This window comes from Aotus nancymaae, unplaced genomic scaffold, assembly GCF_030222135.1.
Source record: "Aotus nancymaae isolate 86718 unplaced genomic scaffold, 86718_ANA_hifiasm-v0.15.2.pri h1tg000062l, whole genome shotgun sequence".
In the NCBI taxonomy this organism is placed as follows: Eukaryota; Metazoa; Chordata; class Mammalia; order Primates; family Aotidae; genus Aotus; species Aotus nancymaae.
This window is the reverse complement of record NW_026988476.1, coordinates 34,230,420-34,253,720: the sequence shown is the minus strand read 5'-3', so window position 1 is coordinate 34,253,720 and position 23,301 is coordinate 34,230,420. Positions and strand designations below refer to the sequence as shown.

At 45.5% G+C, this 23,301-nt stretch overlaps 2 protein-coding genes across 5 annotated transcripts in view; both read left to right on the top strand.

Moving 5' to 3' along the window:
• The first annotated feature begins 9,018 nt into the window (after positions 1-9,018).
• Positions 9,019-20,891, top strand: PATL2 (PAT1 homolog 2). Of its 2 annotated transcripts, XM_012442331.3 has the most exons (16): positions 9,019-9,080; positions 9,382-9,472; positions 10,228-10,430; positions 11,894-11,974; positions 12,739-12,881; positions 13,890-13,964; positions 14,193-14,334; positions 16,218-16,338; positions 16,438-16,535; positions 16,748-16,801; positions 16,897-17,030; positions 17,171-17,330; positions 17,830-17,970; positions 19,126-19,223; positions 20,082-20,231; positions 20,650-20,891. In XM_012442331.3, the coding sequence occupies exons 1-16, from the start codon at positions 9,042-9,044 to the stop codon at positions 20,666-20,668; spliced, it is 1,749 nt and encodes a 582-aa protein (XP_012297754.3). In that variant the 5' UTR covers positions 9,019-9,041; the 3' UTR covers positions 20,669-20,891. The 2 variants fall into 2 exon arrangements, with proteins under 2 accessions (XP_012297754.3, XP_021528810.1); XM_021673135.2 differs by lacking the exons at positions 9,019-9,080; positions 10,228-10,430; positions 11,894-11,974; positions 12,739-12,881 and having other exon boundaries at positions 9,410-9,472.
• Positions 20,892-22,824: 1,933 nt separating this feature from the next.
• The window catches only part of SPG11 (SPG11 vesicle trafficking associated, spatacsin), a 110,521-nt gene continuing 110,044 nt past the window's right edge, over positions 22,825-23,301 (top strand). For all 3 annotated transcript variants that reach the window (XM_012442198.2, XM_064366004.1, XM_064366006.1), the window contains exon 1: positions 22,825-23,084. In XM_012442198.2, coding sequence (XP_012297621.2) covers positions 22,840-23,084 — 245 coding nt within the window. In that variant the 5' untranslated portion in view covers positions 22,825-22,839. The remainder of the gene's footprint in view (positions 23,085-23,301) is intronic.

Genomic DNA, 23,301 nt, shown 5'->3' with positions numbered 1-23,301 from the left:
ATTTGTTTAAGTTCCTTGTAGATTCTGGATATTAGCCCCTTGTCAAATGGATAGATTACAAAAATTTTCTGCCATTCTGTAGGTTGCCTGTTCACACTGATGATAGTTTCTTTTGCTGTGCAGAAGCTCTTTGGTTTAATTAGATTCCATTTGTTAATTTTGGCTTTTATTGCCGTTGCTTTTGGTGTTTTAGTCATGAAGTCCTTGCCTATGCCTATGTCCTAAATGATATTGCCTAGGTTTTCTTCTAGGATTTTTATGGTTTTAGGCCTTATGTTTAAGTCTTTAATCCATCTTGAGTTAATTTTTGTATAAGATGTAAGGAAGGGGTCCAGCTTCAGTTTTCTGCACATGGCTAGCCAGTTTTCCCAACATCATTTATTAAATAGGAAATCCTTTCCCCATTGCTTGTTTTTGTCAAGTTTGTCAAAGATCAGATGGTTGTAGATGTGTGGCATTATTTCTAAGGCGTCTGTTCTGTTCAATTGGTCTATATATCTATTTAGGTACCAGTACAATGCTATTTTGGTTACCGTAGCCTTGTAGTATAGTTTGAAGTCAGGTAACATGATGCCTCCAGCTTTGTTCTTTTTGCTTAGGATTGTCTTGGCTATACAGGCTCTTTTTTGGTTCCATATGAAATTTAAAGTAGTTTTTTCTAATTCTATGAAGAAAGTCAATGATAGATTGATGGGGATAGCATTGAATCTATAAATTACTTTGGGCAGTATGGTCATTTTCACCATATTGATTCTTTGTATCCATGAGCATGGAATGTTTCTTCATTTGTTTGTGTTCTCTCTTATTTCCTTGAGCAGTGGTTTGTAGTTCTCCTTGAAGAGGTCCTTCACATCCCTTGTAAGTTGTTTTCCTAGGTATTTTATTCTCTGTAGCAATTGTGAATGGGAGTTCACTCCTGATTTGGCTCTCTGTTATTGGTATATAGGAATGCTTGTGATTTTTGCACATTGATTTTGTATCCTGAGACTTAGCTGAAGTTGCTTATCAGCTTAAGGAGACTTTAGGCTGAGACTATGGCATTTTCTAAATATACAACCATGTCATCTGTAAACAGAGACAATTTGACTTCCTCTCTTCCTATTTGAATACCTTTATTTCTTTCTCTTGCCTGATTGCCCTGGCCAGATCTTCCAATACTATGTTGAATGGGAGTGTTGAGAGAGGGCGTGCTTGGTCTTGTGCCGGTTTTTGAAGCAAATGCTTCCAGCTTTTGCCCATTTAGTATAATATTGGCTGTGGGTTTGTCATAAGTAGTTCTTATTATTGTGAGATGTGTTCCATCAATACCTAGTTTATTGAGAGTTTTTAGCATGAAGGGGTGTTGAGTTTTATTGAAGGCCTTTTCTGCATCTATTGAGACAATAGGTGGGTTTTGTTATTGGTTCTGTTTATGTGATGGATTATGTTTATTGATTTGCATATGTTGGACCAGCTGTGCATCCCAGGGATGAAGCTAACTTGATCATGGTGGATAAGCTTTTTGATGTGCTGCTGGCCTCATAAAATGAGTTAGGGAGGAGTCCCTCTTTTCAATTGTTTGGAATTGTATGAGGTGTCTGTCGACCCCTGCTAGGAGGTGTCTCCCGGTCAGGAGGCGCAGGGGTCAGGGATCCACTTGAGGAGGCAGTCTATCCCTTAGCAGAGCTCGAGTGCTGTGCTAGGAGATTCACTGCTCTCTTCAGAGCTGGCATGCAGGAACATTTAAGTCTGCTGAAGCTGCACCCACAGCTGCCCCTTCCCCCAGGTGCTCTATCCCAGGGAGATGGGAGTTTTATCTATAAGACCCTGACTGGGGCTGCTGCCTTTCTTTCAGAGATGCCTGCCCAGAGAGGAGGAATCTAGAGAGGCAGTCTGGTTACAGCAGCTTTGTCAAGTGGTGGTGGGCTCTGCCCAGTTTTAACTTCCTGGTGGCTTTGTTTACATTGTGAAGGGAAAAAACCACCTACTTAAGCCTCGGTAATGGCAGACACCTCCCGCCTCCCCACTAAGCTTGAGCATCCCAGATTGACTTCAGACTGCTGTGCTGGCAGTGAGAATTTCAAGCCAGTGGATCTTAACTTGCTAGGCTCTGTAGGAGTGGGATCCACTGAGCAGACCACTTGTCTCCCTGGTTTCACCCCCTTTTCAAGGGGAGTGAACAGTTCTGTCTCACTGGCATTCTAGAAACCACTGGAGTATGAAAAAAAACTCCTGAAGCTAATGGCCGCCCAGTTTTGTGTTTGAAACCCAGGGCCCTGGTGGCATAGGCACCCAGGGGAATCTCCTGGTCTGCGGGTTATGAAGACCATGGGAAAAGCATACTATCTGAGCTGGATAGCACTGTCCCTCACACCACAGTCCCTGGTGGCTTCCCTTGGCTGGGGAGGGAGTTCCCCAACCCCTTGCACTTCCCAGGTGAGGCAATATCCCACCTTGTTTCCGCTTGCCCTCTGTGGGCTGCACCCACTATCTAACCAGTCCCAATGAGATGAGCCAGGTACCTCAGTTGGAAATGCAAAAATCACCCACTTTCTGTATTGATCTTACTTGGATCTGCAGACCAGAGCTGTTTGTATTTGGCTATGTTTTCAGCCACCTTTTTGAGATTTTTTTTTATGTTTAAATCTTTGCTCCATCTAGCATTTACTTTGGCATAAATATGTCTTTAATATAGAAGTTTTACCTTTTTTTTTTTGAGACAGAGTCTTGCTCTGTCGCCAGGCTGGAGTGCAGTGGCACAATCTCAGCTCACTGCAACCTCCACCTCCCAGGTTCAAGCCATTCTCCTGCCTCAGCTTCCCAAGTAGCTGGGATTACAGGCACCCACCACCACGCCAATCTCATTTTTGTATTTTTAGTAGAGACAGGGTTTCACCATATTGACCAGGATGATCTCAATTTCTTGACCTCGTGATCCACCCACCTTGGCCTCCCAAAGTGCTGGAATTACAGGTGTGGGCCACCATACCTGGCCAGTTTTACTTTCTTTAGCGAAATCTATATATCTTTTCTTTTATGATTTCTGACTTAGATACTCTGGTTTGTTTCTTAGAATGAAATTTCTTGGGAACAATATGAGGAGTCAGCTGGAGTAGGACACACCCAGGTGGCTGGCAAGAAACCCCCCTGAAGAAGTCTCTCTCTCAGGGAAAGGTCCCTAATTTTTTTATTCCAGTTCAGCTCAGTCAACATCTACTAAGAACCTACTCTGTTCCAGAGACTGTGTCAAGTGCTAGGGGCTCAAAAGTGAAGACTATGTCTGCTCGCAGGTGGGAGTGTCAAATGTAGAAACAGAATGGCAGCACAGTATGGGAGGTACAATATGAGCAAAAGGCGTAAGGATCAATGAGCACACATACGGGCGCCTGTCCCAGGCTGGAAGGGACGAGAGTATCTGAGAAGGCCTCCTGGAGCAGGTGAAGCCTGAGCTGAGTTTGTTTTTCCCATTTGAATAATCAGAATATTAGAATAAGACAGTTCAACAAAGACAATTCTGAAATCACCTTCCAATTAAACTCTTACTCTATAACTTCATTTTGCTTATATGACATAATGCACAGCATATTACCTGCTAAGATACACACTTTCTATATCATTGAAAAGACAGAGCTGGGCAGGAAGCTGCCTTAACAACTGAATGTGGTTCCCAGACCAAGGGCAAGAGGTCTCCAGGGTAGGGACAACCTGGTGCGCAGCAATTATGAGAGAAGAATCAAGTGGAACCCCAATTTCCCCTTGCAGCTAAAAGCGGTTTACTATTTCTGAAACTCAATCTAAAAGGCAGAGAACTTTAAGATAGGAGACTGGTTGCCCTCTATGAGAGTCAGGGTCAGATTGTAAAGGGCCTTATGCTTTTTTTTTTTTTTTTTGGTTTCCAATAAATTTAATCAGAACTTCAGAGGGTTCTAGAAACTTGCATTTTTAACAAGCACTGCAGATGATTCTAGGTTTTGATTAAAAGTGTGGTTCGGGTAAGCAACTTTACCCTTAATTGTGTGCCAGATTACATATAGAGTAAAACAAAAAGTCATGTAATGGAACAAAAAATTGCTTTATACAAAATATTAGTAGATAAATACTATATGGTCTTAAAAATAAAATCATATGTATATAGTTGTATTCCTAAGTACAGCAGTGCCTCACTCATTCCAAGTTTCCTTTCTGTGGTTTCAGTTATCTGTAGTCAACCACATTCGAAAATAGGTGAGTACTGTACACTGTATAAGAAGATATTTTGAGAGCAAGAAAGACCAACCACATTCATATAACTTTATTACAGTATGTTATCATTGTTCTATTTTATTAATCTCTTGCTATGCTTAATTTATACATTACACTTTATCATCGGTATGTATATATAGAAAAAAGGTGTATAAAGGTTTGGTACTATCTGAGGTTTCAGGACTCCACTGGGGGCCTTGGGATGCATCCCCTGAAGATAAGGGGAAACTACTGTATGCAAAATCGAAAGCCATACGACAATTAGAAACATTGAGAGAGCAAATCTAAGTATACGTGAAGACATTCCTCTGAATTCCCAGGTTTCATCAAGCATCAAAAACGACCAATCTTTTAGTGCTTTTCTTGTACATTATTCTGTATCCACATTCTCTGCATCTGATTGGATCCCTAGATTTTTTTTTTTTTTTTTTTTTTTGAGACGGAGTCTCGCTCTTGTTACCCAGGCTGGAGTGCAATGGCGCGATCTCGGCTCACCGCAACCTCCGCCTCCTGGGTTCAGGCAATTCTCCTGCCTCAGCCTCCTGAGTAGCTGGGATTACAGGCACGCGCCACCGTGCCCAGCTAATTTTTTTGTATTAATAGAGACGGGGTTTCACAATGTTGACTAGGATGGTCTCGATCTCTCGACCTCGTGATCCACCCGCCTCGGCCTCCCAAAGTGCTGGGATTACAGGCTTGAGCCACCGCGCCCGGCCGGATCCCTAGATTTTATTTCATTTTCTGTGTGACATTCTCCACAGATATATATCATTGGTTGCTGCTTTGGAGGTTGAATGTCCTTCTGAGTGTCCATTGTTAGCCCGCAACATGGGAAAACTTCTCTGCGTTTCCAAATACAATCCCAGGGCCTTATGCTTTATATAAAGAATGGGACATGAGAAACACTGAGGTGTTGTAATCTGGGAGGCGTCCAATCTGACAAAAGAACTTGGAAATCATCAGCGTGAGATGAGATTGCCCAGGGATACCAGGTTGCAGAGGATTTAACCTTTGGGGATCCTTGATCCCTTTGAGAATGTGATAAAAGCTATGGATGCTCTTTCCAGAGAAATGAACATAGTGAAAACCACACCAATATATACACAGTTTCAGGGGATCCTCAGATTCAGGATCTTTGATATATAGAGGACAGAGAAGTAGCCTGAGGAAGCAGATATTCAAGGGATGGGACAAGACGAAGGGAGCGGGAAAGGGGCCAAAGAAAGATGGCGCAAGAGGTACTCAAAGAACAAGGAGACAAGTGTTGGAAAGCTGTGGAGCACAGAGATCCAAGGAGGACATGATCAGCGGCGTTAATGTCCCTGTTGCCACCACTATGATGGAGTCAAAAGCCAGAAAGCAACAGTCAAAGGAATTACATGAGGAAATGGAGATGTTTGGTTTGTTGGGTAGAAGAGACATGAAGGGCAGTAAAAATAAGAAATGAAAACAAGACAGAGATTTGTCTCCAAGAAGTGGACACATGCATTTCTATGTTATACTCTAAGAAAAAGAAAGAGCGGAAAACAGAGAGGCTCAAGACACAGAGAGAAGTGGCTGAAGGGCCAAGCATCCAGGAAGAGAGCCTGGACTTGAAGAAGAGGAGGGCCCCCGACCTGGGAAAGCAAGGCAAGGAGGCCTGTGGTTGGATATAACTTCCTCCAAGTATGAATTGAAGTGGATCAGCCCCAGTGGCCTCTACTTTCTCCATAACATAAGAGGTAAGGTTTACTGCTGAGAGTAAACCTGAAGCTGAACAAGGACAAAGAAAAGAATGGCTCAGCAGGCTGGTGACAGAGCAGTGTCAGTCATGGTCCTGACGGGAAGCAGATGGTACATTCAAGTGGTGTAACTGAGAAGCATGTCCAGAAGGGAATATTCACCAAGGTGTGAACAGGGTGAAGGGAAACTCGTAAAGGATGGTGAAGCACCCTGGAACTAGCAAGGGTGGGGAGCCATTCCCATCCCCAGACCTCAGGGGCAAGGGGAGGGAGCAGATCCCAGATCCAGAGGGAAAGGGGGTAATTTAGGAGAGGGCTGCCACACTGGCACTCATATGGCACAGATGCTGACATTATCTGAAGCCAGGCAGCCTTCTCTGTCTCCAGGTTCTGGTGACTGTTCCATCCTCTTGTCCCAGTCCCAGGGGATTCTGCTATTACTTGTGGTTTCACTATACTCTTTCTATACTTTTATAAATATCTCTTTATTAGATTATCCAGTTTGAGTACACCATCTATTTCCTGAAGAAAACCTGACATATATGGTTATTTAAAAAGACTGATAAAATAGACAAACTCTGTAAAGAAGAACAAAAGAGGAGATGAATAATGATAGGAATAAAAAGGGAGACAAAGGCCAGGCGCAGTGGCTCACGCCTGTAATCACAGCACTCTGGGAGGCTGAGGCAGGTGGATCAGTTGAAGCCAGGAGTTCAAGACCAGCCTGGTCAACATGGTGAAAGCTCATCTCTACTAAAAAAATACAAAAATTGGCCAGGCATAGTGGTGCACACTTGTAATCTCAGCTACTCTGGAGGCTGAGGCAGGAGAATCACGTGAACATGGGAGATGGAGGTTGCAGTGAGCTGAGATCATGCCACTCTACTCCAGCCCGAGTGACAGGCAAGACTCTGTCTCAAAATAAATAATTTTTTTAAAGGGGGTGGGGGAGACAAAGTACAGTTATAACATAGATTTTTAAATACTCATACTATGAACAATTTTATGCCAACAAATTTGAAAATTTACAAGAAATGGACACATGGACAAATACCTAGAAAATATGTAACTTAAAACTCAAGAAGAAATTGAAAGCCAGACTAGATCTACTGCTGTTAAAAAACCTGAAACAATGGATTAAAAATCACCCCATAAAAGAGTGTTTTATGTAGCATATGTAAATATTTCTAATGTCTTTTCTTTTTAAGAAAAAATTTTTTATGGAAATGGGGTCTCGCTATATTCCCCAGGCTTGTCTTGAACTCCTGGGCTCTAGTGATTCTCCTGCCTCAGCTTCCCAAAGTGCTGGGTTACAGGTATGAACCACTCTAATGTCTTTTTAAAATCTGCTCCAACAATCCTGGGTACCTGTATGTACTTCTTATTCTAGGGGAAGCTCTAACAGGCTGTGGGAAGCGTCTGTTTTCTTCATTGTCGTACCCCAAGCCTAGCACAGTCTTGGCTTAAACTTAACATAATTAAATGATGGCAGGAAAGTTAGAACATCTAGGAGATCAGTAGACATATCAGACTTCAGATAAGGGTAGGGGATCTTCATACAATACAGTAGGTCCCAAGTGAAACTCCAAACAGCTAGGGAAGGGTTGTGATCTTAAAGACTGAGCCCTAGTCCACCTGCTTTGGTACTAGTCAATACCTGAAGTCTCTTGAATGAAAATCTTCATGCAACAAGTTTCTCCTTAAGATCTAGTCTCTGCAACAACCTAATGAATCACTTCTGGAACACTGAAATTCACTATTTCGTCCTTTTGTTAATAGTGCCAAAGTACATTATTAGGAAGTTTCTGAGGGAAACAGCTGAATAACATTACCAAAAAGGCCAGAACCCAGCCAGGTGTGGTGACTCACGCCTGTAATCCCAGCACTTTGGGAAGCCAAGGCGGGCGGGTTACTTGAGGTCAGGAGTTTAAGACAAGCCTGGCCAACATGGCAAAATCCTGTTTCTATTGCAAAAATATATATACAAAAATTAGCCAGGCATGGTGGCGGCCACCTGTAATCCCAATTACTTGGGAGGCTGAGGCAGGAGAATCTCTAGAACCTGGGAGGTAGAAGCTTCAGTGAGCCCAGATCATGCCACTGCACTCCAGCCTGGGCGACAGAATGAGACTCTACCTAAGAAAAAAAAAAAAAGGCCAGAACCCAATTCAGATATATGAGAAGTTTTTCAGTAACGTTCAAGCTACTTATGTTTGTTCTCCCAGCCATATAGTTATGACCTGCAGTAAAACTTTTGAAATAAATATTTTCCTTAAAGGCACAAGAATGTCTTATCACCACGACAAGAGGGTCCTAACTTTCATTTTTGATGTAGGGAAATTACTTAGTTTTTATTTTTATTCAGAAGTTTTACAAAGTCATGTGGGTTTCAGCTGAACACAGGATGTGGGCATAGAACCCAGGGCTGCTTGAGGGTTAGATGAGGCTTGGGAGGGTGTTGGGTAGCTATGTTTTTGTTTTTTGTTGTTGTTGATTTGTTTTTACTCCTGAGCTTCTGGTCCAGTTTGCCATTAGAGCAGCCAAGAGGATGTAAGATTGTGTATCTCATGCAAAAGTGTTTTTACCATGAATATCTGACTTTCAAATTCGTAAGGGTCCCTCATGAGTCACAGCTGAGTAGCTGACTTACGCTCACGTGACCCAGTGAAGGGCAAGCATCATCAGGTGGACTTGAGGGCTTCAAGTACACTGCCCTGAAGCACCAGGAACTTGGTTGCTAGGCATCCTCCCCAGGATCTACCCAGGACTTTCCTATCCAATTTTGTTAAAGCGAAACCTAGGGATTAAATAAAATGCAACCTCACAAAGTACCAATGAAGAGTGTGGAAAACAGGAATCCTCTTTTTAAATATCTGCCCCCAAATATCAATTCCAATAAACTATACTGAAAACCATGGATGGCTAAAAATGTAGTTTATGTCTTTTCTCTGTTCAAGGATTTTTTAAATCTTAAACTATGTTCTCATACTTCCACCAGGCCCCAATGGTTGGAGGATGCTGGCCCTTTAATGGGTGAGCAGGGGAGGGGCTAGGACTTTTAAAGCCAGGAGCAGCAAACAGGTCCTGGCCCAGGCTGCTATGGATAACTTAAACAGAAAGGACAGCAACAGTCAGGTGGTGAGTGTCAGCAACGAGGCATCACCACACATGGGCGGTGATTGGTGGTGTCCGTTGGGAAGTACTTCTCTTCCAGCTCCTAGCCCTGTTCCTCATCTCTGTCCCTTTATGGGACAGCTCCTTAGAGCTGAGCTGAGCTGGGAAGGTGGGGGTTTATGGCAGTCTGACAGCCCAGGGTCTCTTTCCTTGAGACCATGGCCCAGAATTCTCTAATCATCTTGCTGGGAGGATTCCATGGCTAGGGTGTGATGTCATCCTTACTTACTGAGGATGGTGCCTCTTGGTCTCTTTCTTGTCTCAGGTTTACTTTCCAGAGGCTGGCAGTGCTCTTTCACTGGAGGACACAGACAAGAAGGAAGTCCAGCAGCCTGCCAAGATGAAATGCCTTGAAGGTATCAACACTCATATAAGTGGTGTTATATAAAATGCCTCAGCGTGCAAAGCTTGCTGGTCTGTTTCACATATGGGCTTGGATGCCCAGAGTCACTGGAAGTTATTCCAAATTCTTTCACTTGCTAATTATATTACAGTAGGTGACTGAGAGGTCACTCTTCTGGGCTTTATTTTTTTCACCATCTAGTAAAATTATCAGTAACAACCCAGACAGCCTCATGACTGCTAAATGAACATATGCACATAAAGTATCTGGCACACAGTAGGGTTAAATTGCAGTGAGTTGGGCCAGCTGGAACTTGTTCAAAGAGGCAACAGAAAGGGCATTGGGTCAGGCAGAGCAGATGGAAAAGGCTGTGCTAGAACCCAATGAAGCAATGGAAGAGGGGATGTGGAAAGTGAAGGTGTTTGGCATCTGCCAGATTCCTTTTGTTTGCTTTTTAAATTCTGACTTATTTATTTAGAAATGGTCTCACTGTGTTGCCCAGGCTGATCTCAAACTCCTGGGCCCAAGTGATCTTTCCACCTTGGCCTCCCAAGTAGCTGGGACTATGGGCACAAGCTACCACACCTGGCTCAGGTTCCATTTGACTTAGTGGGGGATGGTTCAGGCACTTTGGGAGTAGGAAGGCTGTTAAACCTACAGAACAGGAGGCGTTATGTTCAAAGGTGGTGCTGAGTAGCAGCCTCTCTAGACAAGACTCACACCTGAGCCCCCATCTTACCTTCTCCTCTGGCCCACACTTAAACCAAGGGCCAGGTAAGACCTGTGGCCCTTTGGCTCCTGAGGAGGAGCTGGTGTCTGCCGGCCAATTGGAAGAAGAAGAAAATGAAGGGGAGGAGGAGGAAAAAGAGGAGGATCTGGACCCAGATCTGGCCCCAGACCTGGAGGAGGAAGAGGAGGAAGAGAATGATCTTGGGGATCCAGCTATACTTGGCACTGTCCATAACTCCCAGGTACCATGGCAGGAGGGAAAGGGAGAGGGTTGTCCTGAAATGTCTATGGCTCACAGGCTGTCACTGAACATTCCTCTTCTCTTTTCCACCCTTTTCTAAGACAGGTTCTGGATTAACAATTTCTTTTTAAGCCTTGAGCCTGAGTTAGGGACTCTCTCCTTCCCTCTTACCTCCTGTCTCCCACTTCATTTCTGATGCTGTTCTCACCTTAAAACCAGGTCCTAGCAGAGCTGTGCATCGCCCACAGGCGGTGGCCCTGCTACTGGTGCTAAAGGTGAGTCAACTTTGCCTGATCCTGGGCCCCTCTGTCTTAGCAGTCCTTTCCTGGTATTTGTTCCCTTGGATCCCATAACTAGTGGAGAGAGATAAGGACTCCCATCTAGGTATGAAGTGACTCAGAACTTCCTTCAGCCTACTCCTAAGATACAGTAGTGCATGGTTTCACTTTCTGCCATTTCAGTTACCCTTGGTCAACTATAGTCTGAAAATAGGCAAGTACAGTACAATAAGGTATTTTAAGAGAGACTACATTCACATAACTTTTATTACAGTATATTAATAATTGTTCTATTTTTATTGTTGTTCATTTCTTATTGTACCTACTTTAGAAATAAAACTGGCTAGGTGTACTGGCTCATATCTGTAATCCCAGCACTTGAGGATTGCTTGAGGCCAGGAGTTCCAGACCAGCCTGGACAACAGAGCAAGATCTTGTCTCTACAAAAAAAAAAAAAAAAAAAAATCAAAAATTAGCCAGATATGGTAGCACATGCCTATAGTCTCAGCTACTTAGGAGTCTGAGGCAGGAGGATGGCTTGAGCCCAGGAGTTTGAGATAAACTCAAGGTCTCAGTAAGCTGAGATCCCACCACTGCACTCCAGCCAGCCTGGGTAACAGAGCAATCCCAGCACTTGTAATCCCTCAAGTGCTGGGATTACAGACATGAGCCACTGTACCTAGCCAGTTTAATTTATAAATTAGGTACAATAAGAAATTAACAACAATAATAAAAATAGAACAATTATGACAATACACTGTAATAAAAGTTATGTGAATCAGCTGCAGTGAGCTATGATTGTGCCACTGTACTCCAGCCTGGGTGAAAGAGCAAGACCCTGACTCTAAAAAAGTTTTTTTAAATATATAAACTATCATAGGTATGTACATATAAGAAAAAGCACTATACACACAGTATTATCCAGTTTCAGGCATCCCTTGGGGGTCTTGGGACATATCTCTGATGAGTAAGGGAAGATCACTGTACTAGTCTTATTACTCCCAGGAGAGGAAGAGGGATCCTGGTCCAGTTGACTTTGAATCTGAGGGAGGGCCAAGCTGCCACTGCCCTGGGTGTTGGAATAGCTGGTCTTGCTGCCTCCTCCCACCTCCTCAAAAACCCAGATGAATGTAGAAGACACTACGGGGGCCCATTCGAGCCTGTTTTTTCTTCCCTCCTGTTCCAGAGAGCTCTGCTCAGCTCCCCTGGAGTCAAGGCCCCTGGAGTGCTGGGAATGTCACCTGCCTCCTTGCACATTCTGTGGCAGGTGAGTCTGCTGCAGTCTCCATACTGTGGGTAATAAGGATTCCATCCATTGTGTTCAGTCTACCCTCAACCCTGGTCTGGAGTTAATGCACCCAAAGTGAGTATAGGTGTGGGAGGTGGGGGTTGCACCTTCATAGAGGAGCTTGGTAAATGACAGAGGTGGTGTGCCCAACCAGGGGCATGGATAGACACCTTAATATGTGGTACTGGGACAACTGGCCATTTGTATGAACAAGGACAAACTAGATCCCTACTCCTGCCTTAGGCAATCTTTGAGCAGATGACCAGCCCTTAGCTGGAAAGAGCATCTGCCCTTCAATTAACTGTGTAATGGGAACATGGCCTGGAGTAGAGAAACTCAAGGACCAGGAAATCCTGCAGGGAGAACTACAAGAAATTACAGCTCTGAGGAGGGCTTCAAGTGAGTCAGAAAAAGACAAATGAGTACTGCCCCAGCAGCTGAAGACAAACAGCCCAAGAGAAGAGAGGAGAGTGAGAGGTGTTGACTTTCCAAATAGGAAGGAAAAGCACATGACCCTATATAGTCAGGGAATGAAGAGCTGCTTCCTAGTCAAGCCCCGTTGAAACAAGGGCAGGAACCATATCTGGTGCCCTCAAACGTGTCTTGAGGGGCTCACAAGACGGCACGATGCTGGGTGAATTTCTTGAGGGGGAAAGGCAGGAAAGGAACCAAGCCCTCCCAACAAGAGCAGCATTCTTTTGGTGGAGGTGGTGTTCTCCCAGACCTCTTAATTCCTCTCTCAGACCCTGGACTACCTGTTGCCCATCCCTTTCTGGCCAACATTTCCCAGCGCCAGCTCTCCAGCACGGCACTTTGGACCTCAGCTGCCCCCACCAGACCCATCTCTCTTCTGCAGACTGCTGACCTCGTGGCCCGCTAGGTTCAGGTACTGGTTTGAGGTTCTCCCTAGAGGTCTAAGGAGGTGCTGGCTGAGGAGGGGTGGGGGCCATGCCTACCAGTTGCCACAGGAAAACACAGAAATCTAATAACAGAAGTCTGAGGTATAGTCTAATTCCTTCTCCTTCATAAATGGAGCCCCCCAGGCAGATTAAAAATTTATTTACCAACCTGGCCAACATGGTGAAACCCCATCTATACTAAAATACAAAAAAATTAGCTGGGCATGGTGGTGGGCACCTACAGTCCCAGCTACTCGGGAGGCTGAGGCAGGAGAATCTCTTGAACCAGGAGGTGGAGGTTGCAGTGAGCCTAGATTGCACCACTGTACTCCAGCCTAGTGACAGACTGAGACTCCGTCTCAAAAGAAAAGACTTTTTTATTTAAAGCTGGGTGCTGTGGCTCACGCCTATAATCCCAGCACTATGGGAGGCAGAGGTGGGAGGATCACTAGAGGCCAGGAGTTTCAGACCAGCCTGGGCAACATGGTGAAACTCTGTCTCTATTCAAAATACAAAAATTAGCCAAGTGTGGGGGTGGCATCTGTAATCCCAGCTACTCGAGAGGCTGAGGCAGGAGAATCGCTTGAATCCGGGAGGCAGAGGTCGCAGTGAGCTGAGATCGCGCCACTGCACTCCAGCCTGGGTAACAGAGCAATACTCTGTCTCAATAAAAAATTAAAAATAAAAATTTATTTGTGATCAGCTAGCATGATGGAACTGAGACTAGGATTCAGAACTCCTGACGACCAGGCCAGAAAGTTTTCTACCGTGCCAAGATTTCCTGCAGCCAAATTGCAGGAAAATAGATGTTGGAGGGGCTTGGGAGCCCTGGAGCTCTAAGACCATGATGTGCCACGTGGCTAACTTTGGGAAAGTACCTAAACAGATAAGATTACTTAGATGTCTACCTGAGCTGACCTGGGCTGAATGAATGGAGGGGGCAGAGAACTGAGAGCTTCCTTCCACCCAGCTGAAGTTACTTCTTGTCTTCTCAGTCATCTGACCCAGCTCCATCCTCAGCACCAAAGGATCTTACAGCAACAACAGCAGCAGCATAGTCAAACACCAAGGTAAAGCCCAGATGAGGAGCAGGGTTAAGGGGAGCCCATCTGCATGCCGGGTTTCCCCTTGTGACCAGTCATCGCCCTCAAAGTTCCCATATGGTTAAAACTCTCATACCGTTGCCCACCTCTGTGCTTGCTCCATCCTTCCCAGAGAGCCCCACTTCCTGCTCACCACACACTTTGGGAAGTGGCAGTGGTGCGTAAGTCTAAAGGGTTGTTCCTCCTGGCTTAAAGTCCCCCAGGCAAGAAGCCTTGGTCTCAGCAGCTAGACCCCTATGCTAACCTTATGACCAGAAAAGAGAAGGACTGGGTGATAAAAGTGCAGATGGTGCAGCTGCAGAGTGCAAAGCCCCACCTGGATGATTACTACTACCAGGTGAGCTCCACGGTGCTCTGCCCAGCCTCTGACCTTGGGTCAAATGCATCTGGACTCCCGGGCCCTCTCTGATCCTCTCTTTGGCTCATGGAAGTCATGTCTGTTCAGGTGGGAGAGAGAATCACTACAGGATAGGGGCCATATTTCTAAAGTAGACATCCCAAACTCATTTCTCTCTATCCTCCTACATTTCAGCCAACTAAGATTATTTCCAGTTCCCCAAACACACTTAGGTTTTGTCTCCATTCTTGGCTAATAATTTTTCCTGTTCACTCAGGATATAATGGACTTTCTCACCTCATATGCTTAGAAATGTCAGGGATGTTATAAATAGTGGGATTCAGTTTGTTTAACTGAACAAATGACAGCAGACACGTTCACTTGTTTTCCCTTGTTTCCTTCCTGCCTTTCTTTATGGGACAAGTCTTTGTCCACAGTTTTTGAGTTATCTAGGCTGTTTCACTACCTTTTTTTTTTCTTAAGAAAGAGTCTCCCTCTGTCATCCAGGCTGGAGTGCAGTGGCATGGTCTCGGCTCACTGCCACCTCTGCCTCCTGAGTTCAGGTGATTCTCCTGCCTCAAACTCCCAAGTAGCTGAAATTATAGGCATGCACTACCATAAGCAGCTAATTTTTGTATTTTTAGTAGAGATAGGATTTTACCATGTTGGCCAGGCTGGTCTTGAACTCCTGATCTCAAGTGATCCACCTGCCTCAGCCTCCCAAAGTGCTAAGATTACAGGCCTGAGCAACTGCACCTGCCTGGCTGTTTCACTTTTACCACGGTATCTGTGAGCCTCCCATCCAGGGACCCACCCTTGTCCCCTTCTCATTTACATTAGATATTTTTCCTTTCTTTGCACCAAGCTTCAAAAGCCCTCCTTTTCTGCCAGCATCACTGAAAGTGAAATAGTTTTGTACTCCTGCCTTTTTGGCATTGCTTCTGAACAAAAGAGCCTTTTTCAATTCCTTGTTGGCTTGTCAGTGATTTCAGTTTAGGATTTCTCAACTTTAAGAAAATGTCAGAGCTGCTGGGTGAATCCACAGAAGCATAAAACTGGTCTAGAGGGCAACCAACAAACACATCCCTATGGCTAGTTCTATGCTTCAAGCTCTGGATGGCCTTCATACCATCAGGTAATTGATTTTTAGAAAGCACAGGTGAAGCCACAAGATTAAGTGGGAAAGCAGAGAAGACAGATGGTGTGCAGTGTGTGTGTACTAGGACATGAGGAATGCAGGAAGGTTGCAGATGATGGAACAGGCTTGCTCACTGGCTCTCCACTTTGCTCTCTGCCCTTTCATCAGACTTGGTGGTGGTACCTAGTCTTTAGGTATTTGGTATGTGAATTCCAATATGGGTGATGTGGGGCCCAGGGTGCTTAAGACACTTTAGAATAACTGCAAGGAGGGCCTAAGGTACCAGCATGATTTCTGGAATGATACTGTAGGAAAGAGTGTTAAGAGGCTGTACTTAGCTGGGCACAGTGGCTCATGCCTATAATCTCAGCACTTTGGGAGGCCAAGGCAGGCCAATCGCTTGAGTCCAGGAATTTAAGACCAGCCTGGGCAACATGGTAAAATCTTATCTCTACAAAAAATAAAAAATTAGTCAAGCATGGTAGCACACACCTGTGGCCCCAGCTACTGAGGAGGCTGAAGTGAGGATCGCTTGAGTCAAGGATGTTGCAGTGAACCAGAGATCATGCCACTGCACTCCAGCCGAGCGATAGAGGGAGATCCTGTCTCAAACAAACAAAACTTATAACACACACAAAAGCAAACAAACAAAGCATCTTTAAAGAGGCTGCATATGAGAAACTTAATTCTAAGTTCAAAAGATGAATATAGGGTGTTTGTTTTTTCCCATTCCATGCATTCTCAGGAATATTACCAGAAGCTAGAGAAGAAGCAGGCAGACGAAGAGCTACTTGGACGAAGAAACCGTGTTGAGTCCCTCAGGCTGGTAACGCCTTACATTCAGAAGGCAGAGGCTTATGAGTCAGGTAAGGTCAGAGCTGACCTGCTGACTTGGGCTGGGCATCTGGGTGGACAGAGTATGGGAGGGGGAGAGAAATGTGCCTCTCCTGACTCCTCTCATGCAGTGGTCCGAATTGAGGGTTCCCTGGGCCAGGTAGCTGTGTCGACATGTTTCAGCCCTCGCCGAGCTATTGATGCTGTACCTCATGGAACTCAAGAGCAGGTGGGAGCACTATCTTCCCAGACCTTTTTCTCTCCCCTTTGGAAGAAGGGTCTAGAACACTCTTGTGTTTGAGTTAAGACTATGACCTAAGACAGAGGAAGAAGTGTGATCAGACTTTGTTTCTAGCCTTTACAGCTCAATCTCTAGCTAGTCAGAGGCCTGGGCTAGGGCTGTGGCAGTGTGGCTGATAGCTGGTGACTCTTTTCTCCTAGGATATAGGAGTTGCAAGCAGTCAGAGGCTTGGGGTATTATACCGGATTGAGAAGGTGAGATATCAGTTCCTTAGGGACAAGTTCTGAAGTTACCTTTGAGAATGAGATATTACCCAAATTTACCTCTTTTTCCACCCTCAAATTCCCAGATGTTCCTTCAGTTACTAGAATTAGAGGAAGGCTGCAAGGATAGGCCTCCACAGCCCTGCTTTTCTGAGAAGCAAAGCAACCAGGTTGAGAAGCTCTTCCAGACCTTAAAGACCCAGGAGCAGACCAACGTGGAGTGAGTGTGGTAGGGTTCCACCTCAGCCCAGTAAGGGAAGGGGCAGCAAAGACATTCATCTTGCTTCTGCCTCTCCTTTCTGGCATGTAGCCCTCTCCTCTATGCAGAGCTCTGGAAATGCTCTCCTCTCTCCCTTGTAGGGAGGCAGCAGATGGCTTCCTGCAAGTGCTCTCTGTGAGGAAGGGCAAGGCCCTGGTGGCCCGGCTGCTCCCCTTTTTGCCCCAGGATCAGGCTGTGACCATTCTATTGGCTATCACCCACCATCTGCCCCTCCTGGTCCGGAGGGATGTGGCTGATCAGGTACTGTGGCATTGAGTGGAGATGAGGATGGTCTCCTGAATAGGTTAGGGGTTGTTCCTCCCCTCCAGTCCCCACATGCCCCAGAGATGCCAGAGAAAGTGCTGGGCACAGTGAGGGATGCTGGCCTGGCCACCCTCAGGCAAGGAAGTTACAGAACAAACTACTATAGGAACAGTGAATCATCTTCAGGTACGATGAACAAAAAGAAACAGGTGTATGGTTGCACAGGTGTGAGTGTGCTGTGAAGGTCTGAGTAAAAGATTAGGAAGCCCTGATAAATGTTGAACCCCTATCTACTTTGCTTAGAGAAGGCATCCTAGGACAAGTGGTTACTGAAGGTGTCAATGTTGGGGATGGAGAGTCATAGTGGTGATAAGCCTGGTAAGTAACCTCACCAGGAGGTGCCAAAGGCAGGACAGCGAGGGAAGGGGCTGGAAGCAAGGTAAGGGGAGGTGAAGTTGTAGTGGAATTTGGGAGGTGCTTACTGATCTTCTTGCAGGCCCTACAAATGTTGTTCAAACCTCTGGGCAAGTGTATCAGTCACCTGACCCTCCATGAACTCCTCCAAGGACTTCAGGGACTAATGCTGTTACCACCTGGCTCCTCAGAGCGGCCAGTCACCATGGTGCTTCAGAATCGGGTAAAAGCCTCCAGAATAGGAGGCTTTTGTCTTTCCATAGATGGCTTTTCAAGTTGGTATAAGAGATAAGTTGGGGGACAGTTTCATTTCTCCACAAATCTTATCCTCTGCGATGTTTCTCAATTTCTAGTAAGCATAGGATCACCTGGCAAGCTTACTAAACCCCACTCCTTGGTCCCACTAACAGTCATCCATTAGGTCTGGTGTGGGGCCCATGCACCTTCTCTGCTTTTCTAATAAGCTCCCTGATTGCTGCTGATGTGAGCCTCTAGAGCATGTCTCCAAACTTGTGTGTACCTCTTTGAGTAAAAAAAAAAAAAAAAAAAATTATAAACTCACGTGTTTATACTACAACCTACATGTTTATAAATCAAATACATGCAACACTAGTAATAATAGGCACATAATATTTTATTTTTATTTAGTTTTTAGATAGTCTCACTCTGTCGCCCAGGCTGGAGTGCACTGGCATGATCTTGGCTCACTGCAACCTCCACCTCCCATCAAATGATTCTCATGCCTCAGCCTCCCAAGTAGCTGGGATTACAGGTGTACACCACCACACCCAGCTAATTTTTGTATTTTTAGTAGAGACATAGTTTCACCATGTTGGCCAGGCTGGTCTTGAACTCCTAACTTTAAGCGATCCGCCCACCTTGGCCTCCAAAAGTGCTGGGATTACAGGCATGAGATACCATGCCTGGCCAATAGGTACATAATAAAAGATAGAAAATTTTAAAGAATGATACTGTAGATGTCAAAGTTATGACTCTGTCTTCCAGTATCACAGTGGATTATCTCATGTATGCCACACTGAAGGTCTTTGCTTAAAGTAGTGCCTCTTAAAGTGGGGTCCACAGAATACCTGCCCCAGATTCCTGGATGTATTCCCAATCTCCTATGAGTCCAGCCAAGAGTTATGCATTTAATTGGTTCTCCAAGAATGTCTTTTGGACTGTTCAGAGCAGTGATTCCTATGGAAAGGTTACAGAGTTCTTTGGCTCACCAGTGTAAAACCTGACAACCCTTGTGGGTATTTTGCGCTCCATCTCTAAATGTGAACCTGCCCTTTAGCTGGGAAGATAAGAGTCAGGAAAGCACCGAATGCTGAGAGTGAACTCATTTTGCCCTGGAATATACGTATGTCACTTGCAGTTTGGAATATCTTTGCTCTATGCCCTGCTGAGTCATGGGGAGCAGCTGGTATCGCTGGATTCTTCCCTAGAGGAGCCCAACACTGACCATACAGCTTGGTAAGATCATAAAGTCCTTGTAAATACTATTTTGGTACTCCTGGTATGTGCAGACTGAGCCAGATGAAGTGTTTTCTGAGGCATTTTCAAGTACTGAGGGGAAGGTTGGATACAGAAAGAAATAGCATCTTGTAGCTGTTCTGCTTTTTTTCTATAGTGCCCTAAAGTTTCGGTTTCTCCTGGGAGGCAATATAACACAGTACCTAAGGGGACAACCTTTAGAGTTTGGACCAGGTGCGGTAGCTCACACCTGTAATCCCAGCACTTTGGGAGGCCAAGGCAGGCAAATCACCTGAGATCAGGAGTTCGAGACCAGCCTGGCAAACATGGTGAAACCCTGTCTCTACTAAAAATACAAAAATTAGCCAGGTGTAGTGGCAGGCACCTGTAATCCTAGCTACCTGGGAGGCTGAGGCAGGAGAATTGCTTGAACCCAGGAGGCAGAAGTTGCAGTGAGCAGAGATCGTGCCATTGCACTCCAGCCTGGGGAACAAGAACGAAACTTCATCTCAAAAAAAAAAACAAAAACCTAGGTTTGAATTCTGGCAGTATCACATTATTAGCAATATATCTTTAGGGCAAATTCTTTCACTTCTCCTAGTTTGTTTCTTTATAAGCTAGAGATGATGGTTCTTAAAATGATGATGGTCCTCAGAGTTCTTAAAATTAAACAAGAAGGGAAATGTGTAAAGCACTAAGCATTGCTTGGCATGTACCAAACATGCAAATGTTACCTCTGAATTGCTACCTGGGGTGGGGGACAATGGTAGTAGCAATGGAAAGATAATGAGAAACCTTGGCCCTGAGTCTGTTTCCTAAGCAAATTTATTTGCTTATATTTGTATTTATGCTCTCTAGGACAGACATGGTGGTTCTGATTGCCTGGGAGATAGCCCAGATTCCTGCAGCCTCTCTGGCAGAACCCCTGGCTTTCCCCAGCAACCTACTTCCCCTGTTCTGTCACCATGTGGACAAACAATTGGTTCAGCAGCTGGAGGCCAGGATGGAGTAAGTAATAGCAGAAAAAAAGTAAAAGACCCTTGTTCAAGCCCAATCTATGTTCTGTTACTTGCTTCACTACTTCCTTTTAAATTAAGAGAATAAAGGATCATGTAGAAGTAGTTCTACACACTGACATTTACTGAGTAACCAGTCTTGACCAAGTCTTCAGCCAAACCTTTGAATTTATTCCAGGAGCTTTGGCCATTTATAGTGCTAAGCTATTTTAGGGCAAGAATTAATTTGAGAACCTGAATTCATTCATTCAACAAATACTTGAGGAACGACTATTCCAGGATATAAGCATGAGTAGCATGGTCATCTCTGTCCTCAGAATTATTGCTAGAAAGAGCCAGATAGTAATCAAATCATATAAATACTTGTAAAGTAGAATTGTGCTTGCAGTTAACACCTGTTCTCTTTATAGGTTTGCCTGGATCTACTAATCTGTTTGTTCTGGAATACATATGTCTTGGAAGTTGAATCATCAGACACTAGCTGCATAGACTATGTTTACAGGGATCCAGAGAGTCTGAAGACATTTCTTACATCTTTACATATTGGAGCACCCTTCCCCAAACATTTTCATATCCTTTCTTCAAGAACCTAAATGATGTGCCTAAAAATAAGATATGGCATAGTAAGATATAATTAAAGAGCTAAGAGAATGATGTGTTGGAACTTGCTTGTAAGTTAGGGCCTATAATGAAGGCTATCTTATGTGTGAGTGCTCCAGGAATATTTTTTTTTTTTAGACAGGGTCTTACTCAGCCACCCAGGCGGGAGTGCAGTGGCACCATCATGACTCACTGCAGCATTGACATCTAGCATCAAGTGATCCTCCTACCAGTCTTCTGAGTAGCTGGGATTACAGACATGCGACGCCACACCCAGCTAATACTAAATTTTTAAATTTTTTTAGAGAGACAAGGGTCTCCCTGTGTTGCCCAGGGTGGATTCCAGTGATTCTCCCTACTCGACCTCCCAAAGTGCTGGGATTACAGGCATGAAAAGAATGTCCTGATTATAAGGGACAAGGCCTTGTTGTAGCTAACACAAGTGTAACCTTAGAAACTGCTTTAATGTTGCCATTTTTTATAGAGAGAAAATAGCCTCAGCTGAGCTTAGAAGGTTGACTATCTCTCCCTTGTAATAGAAAATGTTTGGTTTCAGCCAGGTGCAGTGGCTCATGCCTGTAATCTTAGCACTTTGGGAGGCTGAGGCAAGTAAATCACCTGAGGTCAGGAATTTAAAACCAGCCTGGCCAACATGGTGAAACCCTGTCTCTACTAAAACACAAAAATTAGTCGGTTGTGGCCTGTGCCTGCAATCCCAGCTACTCTGGAAACTGAGGCAGGAAAATTGCTTGAGCAGGGAAGGCATAGGTTGCAGGGAGCCGAGATCGCGCCACTGCACTCGGGCCTGGGTGACGGAGCCAGACTCCACCTTAAAAAAGTTTGGTTTCATTTTGACAAATAAGGTCATGCCTTCATGAACAAATGCTGGAGTACCTCTCATGAAATAGGCACTGTTTTAGATACTAGCGGGGACAGTAGTGAGCAACAAAGTCCCTGCTCTTTAGAAGTTTACATTCTGATTGGACAGGAACTGGCAGAAGATAACAAGCAGTGATAAATACTATGATTAAAAACAAAACTAGGTGAGAGAGACTGCAGTAGAGGGGACTTTAGATTGAATGGTCCAGAGAGGCCTGTCAATAGAGGTTTCATTTATGCTGAAATGTTCTGAATGTGGAAAATGATATGTTGATAAGAAGGTACGGCTGTCTTTTAGGAGGCTTTTTTTTTTTTTTTTTTTTTTTTTTTTTTTGAGACAGAGTTTTGCTCTTGTTACCCAGGCTGGAGTGCAATGGCGCGATCTCGGCTCACCGCAACCTCCGCCTCCTGGGTTCAGGCAATTCTCCTGCCTCAGCCTCTTGACTAGCTGGGATTACAGGCACGCGCCACTATGCCCAGCTAATGAGGCTTTTCCAAAATGCCTACACAACCCCTCTTCTCATCTCAAAGCCTTTGCTCCTTTGCTGCTCTGCTTCTCTGCTGATGATCTTGGATCATACTCCTGAGACCACAGACAGGAGCTCTACCATCTCCACCTCTTACTGACTCCGTGTCTTTGCCTGTTGCAAAGGACATTATTTGACTTCAACTTTCGGGTCAACACCCTCATTATGGATCCATACTGTAAGACTTGGTCCATGCTACCAAGGAAATGGCACCACCCCAGAGTCCGTAAGCGAACACAATAAGAAAAGCAAAGAAAAGAGGCAGGAACTGGGTTCCAGGGGAGCAGGAGGCAGTTGGACCAAGAAGGCAAAGGATAATGCCACAGAGCGAGAACAGCTGCAAGGGCCTGCTCCGCTAAGCTAGGCCTTCAAGCATGCCAGACTAGTAAAGCAGACTGGGACTGGGGCCAGGGCAGATGTGGCTTTGCTGGAGAGGCTGGTACCGCCCCCCACAGGAAAGGAATGGAACCGACCGGAGACAGCCGAGAAGTCTCGGCGGGAGTCACGAGACCGAGCGTGAGTCGCTCCGTATAACGCGCATGCCCATCGCAGTCAGGTTCCGGCTAAAGTGACCGGAAGTAACGGCCGGCCAAGATGGCTGCAGAGGAGGAGGTCGCAAGTGCTGCTTCTGCCGGCACAGCGGCCATGGGGCGGGTTCTACCCATGCTGTTGGTGCGGGTCCCCGCCGAAGCTATGGGGCAGCTGGGCTCCCGCGCGCAGCTGCACACACAGCAAGAGGTTCTGGGGAGCCTGACGGCTGCGGGCAGCCTCCAAGTGCTTTCTTTGGCGCCTGGCAGCCAGGGCGGGGGTCGCTGCTGCCTGGAGGGCCCCTTCTGGCAGTAAGTGCTGGGGAGAGCTGGGCAGTGGGGGGAGTACGGAGCTGGCCGAGCCCTAAGGGATCACGCCGAGGTTTCCCTGCAGGTGTAGAGGTGGCGGGAGAGGGGGGACAGCCGCAAGAAACGCCCCAGAGGTGAGCCCGGTTTCCTCTAAGAACCTTTCCCTCGACCTTAAGCGCTCTCCTTGTTGCAGCCCGGCAGCCCCGCTCCCTTGTCCTGG

Bases quoted from the DNA above. Each gene is read 5' to 3' on its own strand.
- PATL2 (XM_012442331.3), top strand. From the start codon at position 9,042: ATGGATAACTTAAACAGAAAGGACAGCAACAGTCAGGTG. The intron at 11,975-12,738 runs GTGAGTCTGCTG...TTCCTCTCTCAG, and splicing joins CCTTGCACATTCTGTGGCAG to ACCCTGGACTACCTGTTGCC. The intron at 12,882-13,889 runs GTACTGGTTTGA...TTGTCTTCTCAG, and splicing joins TCGTGGCCCGCTAGGTTCAG to TCATCTGACCCAGCTCCATC.